We start from the raw sequence: 13,635 nt of genomic DNA on the forward strand, positions 1-13,635 counted from the left end.
GCAACGCTATATCAAATCAATAACAAACTTGATAAGATCAGCTATCATACTTTATTAAACGCTCCATTTACGTAACTTTGAACATTTTGCAACATTTTCGATCAGTTTAAATGTCAGAATTGTTGAATAAATCGATTGAACTTTTTCGTGTACGATGCTGTGCAATTTGCAAAATTATATACTTTATATATTTATATACTTTATATATTTAATAAACTACTTTATATACTTTATATATTTAATAAACAATAATACGATACATCGATACATCGATACATCTCGAGAAAAATATACATATAATAAATATCTTCGTTAAATAAAACAATATAGCGCACAGTTGAATTAGTAATTAATGCCTTCGGTAGCAATTTTATTGTACAAGTACAAAAGAAGTACATGTATAAATACTAAAGAAGACATTTGTAAGATATAAGATTGTAGTAAAATACAAGATTACAATTCAGAATTTATTTTAAAGTAAAAGAGACATCTTAAAAGATTATGCATAATCGAAAACTATTTTCAAAATATATGGCTTTTATGCTTTGCTAATTTTATAATCATCAAAATGTTACCTTTTTATTTTACGTCGAAAAGCCAATTATAATTTTCATTCAATTAATGTATAAAAATATTATCGGATTAACGCAGTTATGTATAAATCGTAACAAATTAGCATGAATAAGTTCAAGGCCTATGCGCAGGCATATGAGCAACGCACTAATTATACTATAGCATGCTTTTGTCGAATATCCACAAGTTTTACGAACAAATTTCGTGTGAAAGAGAATATACATATTAAATATTACGTATTAAATATAATAACATATTGCGATACAAAAATAATTGAAATATACTTTATATGTATATTATATATATGTGGTGTGTGTGTGTGTGTGTGTGTGTGTGTGTGTGTGTGTGTGTGTGTGTGTGTGTGTTATGTATCTATTATTCGTTTTTATCTTTTTGATCATAATAATATTTAATTATTATAATAAATGTATGTATGTGATAGTCGGCGCAAATATCAATTTTTAAATATTTTATATATATAATAATAAATCATTTATGAAGTAAAAAATTAACATGGTATATAAAAATAAGATTATTTATATATATATATATATATATTATATATATTTTCTCCGCTTATCTTTCATGTTTGTATATAATCCTCAGTGTTCTTTAGTTTCCAGCAAAAATTCTTTTAGTTTCCAGCAAATTCCAGGAATATTCATAATCATCATCCAGTTTATTATTAAGAAGAAGACGTTTATGAAGTCTATCAATGCAAGCAGCAAGACTTTTCATTTTTTGAAAAGTTTTTTCAAATTTTGTAGTAAACGTTTAGTCCACGTTTTTCTTCGAATGTATATGATACTTATTCTGTAAAATAAAAAACATAATTTAAATATACACGCATGTGTTTAAATAAATAAATAGAAGTTGAAAAATGTCTCTAATTACAATGTATTAACTAATATTTATTAATGAAATCATATTGAAGATGAAATTATATATAGCTACTAGTAAATTCACTCTAAATATTATAAGAATTATTTTATCTGAAAAATGAGACATAAAACTTTTCAAAATTATTTTATAAATAATACATTTATAAATAATACATATTTTACAAGTAATAAAAAATTATATTAACAAAATTTAATGTTAATATATCTTTTTCTGATATAATAATTAATATACCATTATAGCTTCATTAGATCATCAGCCGTTTCTCTCTGTAATTGTAATCGTCCTAGTTTATGTCCTAGTACGAATTATCATGATTGCGTATCAAGAGTTTTAAATTAACATGTAATCGATCTGAATTTGGAGGAATGGAACATAATTGAGGAAAAATGCTGCAAATGTTTCTATAATCTGAATAATCTTTTATGGCTTTTAATTTTTTTGTTTGTAGTGTATCAAAAATCTCTTGCAACTCTGTGTTAAAATCGAGATTGAAATCTGAGTCAGCTGTAGAAGTAAAAGAGGGTATTGTTGTAGAAGAAGAGGATATTTCTTCCTTTATTTTTTCTTGATTTGAGCTATGAATTCCATCGTGTTTATCAATTTCTGTTCTATTAAAAGATTTCTTGAAAGGAAAATCAAATAAACTTGGCATGCTGGTTGTAATTCCATCGGTTACTTCAGGTGCACTGTGCTGCAAGCTTGTAACTTCTTTATCAAAATTTTCATTAAAAATGAAGTCAGAATCATCCTTTAATTGCTCGCTTTCATCTTTATCGTAATCATTATTGTAATCATCCACAGAGAGACCGAAAATATCTTTGGAATTAATAACGTTTGAAGAATCAGTTGTAAGTGTAGGAGGAGGGACAAGATTCCATTGTTCATCAAACATAGTTCCAGAGCAGTTAATTCTGAAAATTTCGAACATTATAAACTGTTTAACTTCGATCTGACACTTATTATGAAATTTATCTTTTTCTGGAATAAAAGCGTTAATAATGTTCATGCCCTTAATTGTATCTCCTAATGATGGATTTTGTGTCTGGCTCGATTCTGATATATCTTTCAATCCAAGTTGTAGATCATTTGCAGAGACAGGAGGCGCATTAAACCACTGAAATTTGTCATTTGATGTCGAAGAGTCTACGCTATCTTGTATTTTTGGTTGCAAAAACTCGAAATTGAAAAGAGACTCAATATTCTTCATAAATTTACGTTTTTCTTCTTCTTGTTTTACATTTGCGGTAATTTCTGACTGATAATCTGAATGATAATCTTGTAAATTTGGCATTACATTCGGCCATTCAAAACCATCCAAATAATCATTACTTCCAAACATAGATACATCGGATGATGCTGACATCAACATATTGCTATCATCCGTATTATGTTTATCTTTATTTTCTGTACCATCATTATTATAAATATTTTTTATTTGTTCTATAAATTCTGGTATTGAAACAGCTTGAGAAGTCGAAGAATCTTTGATTGAATGTTCTGGAGACATATCAGATGATTCATAAGATTGATAAGGTGGACATATCACAAGATCTGAGTCGAAAGGGGTATTTATTTGTTCGTCATTCCTATCTCTTGAAGAACTTTCCCCATCATGATTATCTTGTACCGCATCTTTGATTAAATCCTTATTGATTAAATCCTTAAAATCATAATTGTTTTCAAACCATTGAAAATCATTGCTTGATTTAGCTATATTTTGCAGTTTCTCAAAAAATTTAGAATTAACAGAATCTTTATTATTGTTAGTGTTAATAATTTTATCAGTATATTCGGTTGTCGAAGAAATTTTCGATGACATCAAATTCTTCATAATTTCTTTGTCATACACTGAATCTTCCGGCGATGATTTCAGGATATTATTGATATTACTTACTTTCACCATATTATTACTTATCATACTGATAGAATTCGGTGTACTCGTTGGAATATCTACATCTATTTCAATTGTCTTGTCTTGTTCTTTACTCAATTCCACTCCCAGAAAATTATTTAACTTATTTGTGACTTGAGGTTTGACAAATGTCACTCTTGAATATGGCATATCTGTAGTTGGATGTGATTTCTGTTCTTCAGGCACTGATTCGAACACTGGATATTTTTCACAAATGATATCCGTAACCTCATTTTCCGTTGCTTGGAAATAATAATTTCGTAAGATCATGTAACAACCCCATCCACAGAATAACATCAGTTCTAATAAAAATATCAATTTGATGTATTGTATCCATTTTTTGCAATTGTTGGTGTTATGTTTGAATTTGATTATATTCCTCTGTTGCTCCTGTTGTAATCCTTCTTCTACAGTTGCGTCTTTTTCTGTATAATATAAATATAATTTTTATTTATTTATACATTTTATACATTTTAAAGTGATAAAAAATGATATTTAAATAAACATTATTTCAAGATAAAGTGATATCTTAGAAGAACATTATAAATTTCATTATATGTACAATATAATGTAATAAATTAACATAGGTTTGTGCGTTAATAATCTTTTATATTACAAAGCATGGTTATTTCGTAATAAATAAATATGTAAATAAAATATAGGAATAAAAATATAAATATTACATAAATGCAGTGAAACATACTTTTAGATTTTTTAACATTTTAATAAATTATTTGTACTTATGATATAAACAATTACGCTTTTATATTCATAAAAACAAAAAAATATATATTAATGTTCTCACCACTTTTCCACTGTTGCTTCATGATGAGTGAATAACTGTAAACTGAACATCTCTTACTGAGATGAGACTGTTAAATATTCAGCGCAGTACGTAGTATGAACGAACCTCGTCCAAACGAAACATATAGAAGTGAAAGGTCAAGATAAAAGTGCCCCCTCCATATCTTTTAGTACGAGGAAGACATTTATTCTTTGGGTCGTCATTTATCTATCCCGGGTCAGTTACGCTGATGATTCCTCGTTATGAAAAGAGACTCATCATTTTATATTATTCAATTTTGAATTATATTTGATACAAAAAATTAAAATATATATTTTAATTTTTTTAAATATATATATATATATATATATATATATATATTTATTACATATACTAATATATTATATAATACTTACAATATTTAAAACTTGTTATAATTGATTATATTATAAACCAAATATGATAAATTTGGCAAATTGTCTGCATCGATGATATTGTTTGCATCGAATTAATTGCATGTTCTTTTCATTTCTTTTTTAATTATTGACAAAGATTTTTTTATAATAATAGAACTTAACGCGATTGTTTTAAATGATTGAAGTGATTTAAATCACCATTATTGTAATAATCAGACGTATATTATTTAATTAATGTCGATTATCCGTTTCACGACTGATACACTCTTTGATTGTTCGATCAAATTATCATTCATGGAACGGATAATCGATTAAGACATAAACTATGAAAAGAAAATGTTTTTATATTATGATTTTATCTCCATATACATATACATATATGTATATGGAGATAAATATATGTATATATGGAGATACATATATGTATATATATATATATATATATGTATGTATGTATATGTGTGTATGGAGATAAAATATTTTTCGTCTTATTTATATTTCATATTATTTCCGTTTCTTATGATATATTGAAAAAAATAACTTCATATATTTATATTAAGCAATAGATTAATTTCTTGCGACAACAGATTGAATCTGCAAAATATCATAAGACCGGACAAATAAAGCTAAAGAGCTGACTATAAAACTTTTGCATATTTATTAAATAAAGAAAATAGTAAAATAATTTTTATGACAGATTTTTTATTGCAATATGTTGTACATATAAATGTGTATAAAAAAAAAATTTTTTTATTAAAGATAATATTAAAAGGATAATATTTTTTTTTTATAAGATAATATGATTAAAAAAGATAAGGGAATATAATATATTTCTAAAAAATATATTTCTAAAAAATTTCGTTTAAATTAAAACGAAATATTGAATTATACATATAGAAAAATGAAAATATAAAAATTAAAAGGAATTATAAAATAACTTTAAAAAATGCACAAAACAATACACAAAATATTATTTTCGTATAATATTCTCATATCGACCGACGCATTTTGCTTATGTATGTTTCCGATCTATTAATCGGGTCGCAGTAATTCGTAGCTAGGTAATAAGTCTATTACCAATTGCGATATAATTAACGCGATATGAACAGATGAAAAATGAGACTATATATGGGCAACGTGTGATTTGAATACTGCCATTTCCGGCCGATGAGATTGATTAAAAAAAAATTACGTACTTAGGGTTCCGTCGGACGTGATAAGGGAACCAAATAACCCGACACGCAAACCGCGCTGAACTCATTAAGATCGTTTTTACTGAGCGAGCAATGCTCTTGAGGTAAGCTTTCGATGACGTCATTAGTGAATTCAAGATACAGTGACGTTGTAAAACGAAAAGAGAGGTCAAGGCATATTATTCAAGTATATATCCTTCGTGCGATCGACCAGACGTAGAGTGCTTTTATCAAACTGGTAACGTAGACCCCTCATCATAGAAGAAAATAAACAGGTTAGTGGAAGAGTAGTTTACAATCTCTAATTATAAACGCGCCTTGGAATTATGATAATCTCTCTAGGTATTTTTGGAGAAGTGTAAAAATAAAAGCATATGTAATCTTACTTCAGAGTATTACTTCAGAGAATTGTTACTTTAATATTATTACTCTAAAGAATTAAACTCTTTTATAATAACACAATATACATATTATCTTTAAGAATCTTGTCAAATAACATGAAAATAATAAAATTGCTAATATTTAAATGATATGCCTATAAAATTAAAATATAAATTTTTATAAATATTGATATGTTTTGAGCATATATTCTGTTTGGATATTATTGCTGTTTTCGTCGAATATAAACATGCATGTTCAAATGCTAGAAATTGATCTAATCATTTTATATTTTTTATGCGTGAAGATTGACGTCAAATATGTTATGTATGTAATTCGCCCAATTAATCTTAATTTATAGTTCCTACGTGTCGTCCAGCACTGAATCATCGGGCGATCATATTGTGGCCATATAGTTCACATCCCAGAGTTTTTGTTCCTTATGAATTGTACCATAGGCAATCTAGTGCCTATTCAATGTTGCGGTACGTGGTTAACGAACATTATGCGTCTCACTAGTGCAGATACAAGGGCTTATTACATTGACCTTATTAGAAAAATTAATATTCTCTTATCAAGAATCTCAAGAGCAACGACAAAGCACAGTTGCGGATTACTATCGAGTTTAATGTTTTAATACTTTCCCGACAGAAATTAATTGACAAAAAGAAAACATATAGAATATTTTAAATTTTTCGCACTTTTTCGACATATATTTTTCGATATATATTTATAATGAATTTTGTTATAATAATACTATAAAAAATAACTACCAAAAAAGAAGAAAAGATTTCACAATTTTGCTTTAGCGTGCTGCGTCTATCGTTGAAATTATAATTTGAATAGTACATTACAAGCAACCTCGTGATCTTTTGCACCCTTCTACACCTATAATTTCCATTTGTATGACCTAAGCGGAATTATTACTGGTGACATAAATATGAAAAATCAGATTAGGGAAAATTATTCTAACAATCATAATAATAAAACATTGATCTTCATAATATATCATTGACAATTTGATATCTGCGTAGATAACTATATCTTCTTAATTTAATTATATAATTAAAAATAATAAAAATGTTTTGTTTTTTCTAAACATAAGTAAATAATATTTTATTCTTTCTGAATAATGAAGCAAACTTTGTATATTGATATTTACATTGATAAAACGCGAAAAGGCGAAAATTTTGATTTTTCAATATATATTAAATGTTATCTACCCTAAATGCAATTTACAAGATTTCACAAAGTACTTGATATAAAATTCTATTTCAATTAAATTCACTAATTTTAATGTATATTGATTGTCAGTTAATTAATTTAGTTAATTAATAATTAATAGCTTTATAAAAAGTATGAAAATAAAATTTTTGTCAAATATTTTTTAAACTAATTAAACAAAACATTTATGTATGTATGTATAAAATATATTTAAATCAAAATGTTATATGTTTAATCATAAATAAAATATTTCTCATAATGCATCTTTTTTGATTATCATTATTTGTTGTTCAAATAATTTGTTATCCAATTAAAAATGTTACATTCAAAATTAAATGGCGAAATGTAGCTTTCGAACAGTACTAAATATTTATCATCGACAGCACAAGAATACAAGCAAGGAATTCAATTAGTTTATTGCAAACATAATTGCAGGCACAGAAATGATATCAGTCAATCACAATAGCATGGTGCAAAAATAAAGATAAAGGCAAAGATAAAGATAATAATAAGATTATAAAATCAATGTCAAATCATGTATATAAAAGTCTGAAATTTTTTCGTAATGTGTGTAATTAATCGATTATACATATATATTAATCAAATTTTATTTATTAATCACTTACATATTTTTAAAAATCAAGACTTAATATTTTAAATAATATTTTAAATATTTTAAATAAAAAGGATTAGTATTTCTAATTAATATTTGGCATTATTGCTGTCATAATTTCGGAGTCATGTTTCAGGAAACATTTTTATGACTCAATTGATAGAGAATTCATTATATATTCATTATACATTTTTCATTAAATACATTTTCTCTTATAATTTTATTTTATGCTAAAATTGATCAGTTGTTTTATGACATAAAATGAAATGCGCGTTTTCGCATATTTTGTTATAGATAAATATAAAAATATTTAAAAAAGTAGACATTTTAATTTTATCTTTTATGATAAGAAGACTCCAAGAAATCCAAATTGTTTATTTATCCGTTATTCACGCGGTCAGGTAACGAAGGGATGCGAAAGGTCACACGCCAAGCAAGATGGACAACCGATAGAGGCCCGACCTGGCTTCTTTCTTCATGAAATGGGTCAGAACCCGCTCACGCGGATAGGAAATGACGCTACCACAAAGATCGCGGACACGAAATTCAAAGTTTTAGTACCTGGTCAGATCGTCGAATTAATCTTTTTATACTTTTCAATATTGTAAATTGCTGATATAATTTCATTCAAACTTTAACAATAAAGCATAGTCACATAAAACTTAAAAAAAAATTAAAATGATCGATACTATATTATTATCTCTTCTTTAGCAGCAATTGTTTCTTTTAATATATTATTTTATATATCGCAATCATCAAGAAAATATCTTGATATCTAAAATGTTAATATGGTTATAATACTTATATTGATAATTTTTTTGCACAATAAATACGAATTTAATATTATTAGCCCCTCACAAATATATAAGAAAAAATTTCATATTCTAATAAAGTATTTTTAATATATTTCAAGTAAGAAAAATATTTTTAATATATATATTTTTAATAATAATTCAGAATAATTTTTTACTATATCAAATATAATATAGGATTGATATAATTCATAGATTAATATAATTCATAAAACAATATTATTTTTCTTCGCTCACGGTTTCTTTAAGAAACAGTTAAAAGGCGTAACCAACCCCATTACAATTATACATACAAAGTCATATTGATATTATCTATAAATTACAAAGAAAACCTAACGCAAAGTTGGCACAGAAATTGTGACTTGTAGCTAATAGCTTTGCGTTTCCGCACTGTGAAATATTCTATACCCAAGTTTCGAATACACGTGTGGTTAATGCAGTGCAATAGAAAAAAAAGAAACGAATATAAAGATCTGATACTGCGGCTGGTCACACTGTAATTCTCCCTGTAATTTCAGGCCGAACTTGCACAGGCACCGATCTAGAACATAGAAAATTCGTGCCTGATATTTCGTTCTCTGCGTGCCCATAACGAAAATTACTATTGAGAAAGGCGTCAGAGCTGAGAAATTTAAAAGTTAGTTCGCGATCTGTAAGTGCAAATTGCAGACATCATGCTGACCACCCTGGGTGAGCATAAATTCTTGTTCACTCGTGCTTATAGAATGGCAACGCGGAACGGATGTCGTGGCTTGTGTCGCAGCGATTTTCTTGCAAGCCGCGTATACATATCGGATCGCGTGTCCAACATTACCCGCCCTTATGTGTCATGCGTTATGTTATACAGTGTCAACGGAGGCCAAGGTCGCGAAACCGACAAGACTTGAGACTACGCAACGATCCATTTGACAAAAAATCAGTTTTGACCAAGTTTCAATCAAGTCAGAAAATATCCATTGAAAAAAACGTTTCACACTATGTATGCATTGTATTGATTTCTAAAAATCATTTCGTTAAAAAAATATCCAATGTATCATAGTTAATAACATATATAAATCGAAAATATAAAATAATTTACATATTTTTCATATAAGTAATATTATTAAGAAAATAATTTGTTTCGGGACTTTTACGCGATTATGATATTTCATATTAATTATCTTTTATTAAAGGCTATATATATAAGACTATATGAACTTTTATTTTATTCCGGTATAATATAATTATATAAAATAATTCAAATAACATAGCTTTTTATGAGTTTCATAAATTTATAAATATTATTTTAGATTATTTCGTATTTTAAATTAAACTCTAGAGATACGCTAATAGAATATCATGCGGCGGAAAGTGAACGTTGGAAAAGACGGAGATTAGGTTTAGGTGTTCGTTAAACTTGCGCACATTCTTTATCAGATTCCGACGGGGTTGCCGCAAAATGTGACGTCCGATCGTATCTGCAGAATAAGTGTTTTTTAACGCGCATGCTCAACATCATCTTATGTTTATATGTGATCGTCATACACTTTTTTTTACGTTTTATGAAATATAACGCTCGTTGCCAACAATTGTTATTTAAATGAATTTCACATATCGGGCACGCAGCGTGACGCGGCATTTTTGTGAATTTATTAACATCTGCTTATGACGAAAAAAATTATACGTAACAAAAGACACGAAAGGAATAAGACTTCGTTCTCGATTTATACACGAGTCATACTTTTACGACGACCTTGTTATATTGCTCGCTTTGGCTATAATTTATCACCTCGCTGACAATTAGCATTTTTTTATTGCTGTCTGCACTTTGTAAAATATTGAAATAATATCAAATTGCAATAAAAAATAAATTGTTTGAATAACATAAAGTTGCATCAAAAAATAAATTGTTTGAATAATAGAAAAAATTTCAATTAAATAAATTATGTATTAAATTGCTGTTTGTGACAGATATATTTTCTAGAAAGAATAGTGGAAATTTGAATATTTATATTTATAATACAGTTTAAATAATAGCTTTATCGATATGTATGTATGTTTTATTTTATAAAAGTATATGAGAAAGAAGTTTGTGTTGCCATCTATCAAAGAAATCATAAACTCACTATTTCACGTAGTGATTGAGTACAAAAGTTAAATTTTCCTAAAATATTAAAATCATTCAACATATGTTATTAAATATTATTGTCCAACAGCTCTTGTAAAATATAATCATTAATCCATACTTAAAAACTATTTTTATCTTATGAGCTTATTAAAATATTGTATAATAAAATTATATAATGAAACTATATTATATAATTAAAATATTATATAATATTATATTATTAAAAAAAATGGAAAAATTTATTATCGATGTAAAGCTGTAAACAATTCCTTTGTTTTCATCAAATTTATTTACGTATTCAATAGACAATATATATTTTTAGACAATATACATATATTGTATATATAATCAGTAGGAGTTCTCTCTGAAAAAGAAATTAATATTATAAATTTTATATAAATTGTATCACACACATTTCAATCTAATATTATATAATCTTGCCTAAAACATTATATCAAAACATATTGCATCTTTATATGTCTTGCATATGCAAGAGATTAAAGTGTTTACGTATAATCTACATAATCTACATCTGTATAATCTACATAAAACTCTTCCGGTACATTACTTACTTTATAATATGCAACACATGGAGAATCCAATTTGGACAGTAGCCAAAAATCCATTTAAAAGCTCAAATACGTTCACTCGGAAATGCAATTATCATTCGTTGATATCAGGCTGATCTGCCAGAAAATTTGTAGAGGGTAACAAATGAAAAGTTTGCGGTAACTTCCACGGAAGTTCGCTAATGCAGAGAACGGTTTTTCTCTCTTATTTCAATATTTTATATCAATATTTTATTATTAAAATTTACCTATTTTATATAATTTTCCTTTCAAAATATTAAAAGAAGATAAATATAATATCTATTAGATACAAAAAAAAATATATATATATATATATATATATATATATATATATTATTTAATATGATATTATATTATTTTATTCTCTAAGTAGTATTATATAAAATAAGATAAAATAATATATAATACAACTATCATTTCAAATATTTTTATATTTGAAAAATTAAAGATTAATGTACGAATTTTAAATATTTATCATTGAAAATACGGAAATCATTATATTAAGTTAATTGCACACATTTTTTATGATATTCGATATTATGATGATAGTACATTGCATTATAAAATATGCTTTTATAAAATTATATGTTTATCTTGTTATTATAATGAACGAGTATATATTCTCTTTGTATTGATTAATGTTATAATGAAAATGTTCTAAGCAACACAATGTATATAGTTTGCACGGTCTACTGTATTAAACCAAGGGCAGCTCTGTAACCAAACGACATATTGGGACTGAAGGGCGCGATACGTTCGAGGGGTTGATGCGTAAAGGAGGAATATACGGCTTACCACCTAGCGACGCCAGTATCGATTAGTCTCACACGCGTACATTCTAGTGCATCGGGATATTTGACAACGAATATCTCCATGATTATCCATCCAGATCGAACTGTATTTCTTTTTAAAAAAAGTAAAATTCTGAACAATAATCAATAATATATCTAGCTAGTGAATACAAGCTTTTTTTAAGATTCAAGATATTTTAGAGATACATTTATATACTAAGTATAATAAAGAAATAAATATAATTTAAAAGCAATAATTTTATTTAATGTATTAAAGTTATCGACAATGTTTTATATGATATTTATATTCTTAAAAAAAGGAAAATTGTATATTTTTATGTTATATTAAATAATATTGCATGCATAATTACACATATAGCTTATATATATTAAAAGAAGAAAGGGAAGATATATCCATAGAAAAACTTTATCTTATAATTAAAATGCCCTATATTAAAAAAGTTGTTTTACAACGTAACAAATGATAATATTGATCAGACGCATTTCCTTCTATTTATACATGTAATATTTAAATAAACTATTTTTCCATAAATATATTAAAATGTTAATCTTTTAATATGTCTTTTTACAGTTAAAACATTTTATAACAATTACGTTTTATCTACAATTCCTTTTATAATCACATACTTATATCACTTGTTACAAATATTACATTGATAAAAAAATATAATGTTTCCTTCTGCTTGAGAAATATTTGATTTATATATATATTTAAAACTCATAATTGTTGATATGCATTTCAAGAGAAATATCAGTTAAGAATAATATATTTTAAAAAAAATGATTGGTCGATTTTAAATCCGCTATTAATGCAGACAATGCTCGGCCGAAATATTGATTGAATAGCCAAAACGTGTTCTTCGTATTTCAGTTGTTAATTTTATTGGTAAACAGCCGTCGATCAGTCATGACATTTTGACGTGTACATGCATCGTTCGAAGGTCATACACGAATGAAGGTCTACATTCACTATTATTATATTTGTAAAATAAGAGCGCGTTACAAACAATTGTGAGAGAAAAAAGTCAAGCGGACGGAAATGGCAGAGGCGTGAATCGCAACGAAAAAAAGAAAAATTCCGCGCCGCTGAGCTGTAATGTGCATGATTATTAGATTTAAAAGACTTAATGCACAAAGGCCGTTCAAGGCTATAGACTGCAGGAAAAATAGATGTTCTGAAAAAAAAAAAAACTTGTGCCTTTGGAATGAAAAAACATGTATTAATTCTTGAATCACATTACAATTCAATAACTTAAACAATAAAAGTCTGTTCTTTTGCAAGAAGATCGTTAGCCGCAAATGCCAGAAGGCATCTTTA

General features: G+C 26.6%; 1 protein-coding gene across 1 annotated transcript; it reads right to left on the minus strand.

Moving 5' to 3' along the window:
* Positions 1-1,110: 1,110 nt before the first annotated feature.
* LOC105250416 lies at positions 1,111-4,341 on the minus strand. The gene is made up of 3 exons (XM_011256492.3): positions 4,194-4,341; positions 1,708-3,813; positions 1,111-1,386 (listed from the first exon to the last, which is right to left on the minus strand). Exons 1-2 carry the CDS (start codon positions 4,213-4,215, stop codon positions 1,772-1,774), a joined length of 2,064 nt encoding a protein of 687 aa, XP_011254794.1. The 5' UTR covers positions 4,216-4,341; the 3' UTR covers positions 1,111-1,386; positions 1,708-1,771.
* Positions 4,342-13,635: the final 9,294 nt, after the last annotated feature.

This window comes from Camponotus floridanus, unplaced genomic scaffold (assembly GCF_003227725.1).
Source record: "Camponotus floridanus strain SB8 unplaced genomic scaffold, Cflo_v7.5 scaffold1, whole genome shotgun sequence".
NCBI lineage: Eukaryota > Metazoa > Arthropoda > Insecta > Hymenoptera > Formicidae > Camponotus > Camponotus floridanus.

Bases quoted from the DNA above. Each gene is read 5' to 3' on its own strand.
- LOC105250416 (XM_011256492.3), bottom strand. From the start codon at position 4,215: ATGAAGCAACAGTGGAAAAGTG. The intron at 3,814-4,193 runs GTGAGAACATTA...TATATTATACAG, and splicing joins GAAGCAACAGTGGAAAAGTG to AAAAAGACGCAACTGTAGAA.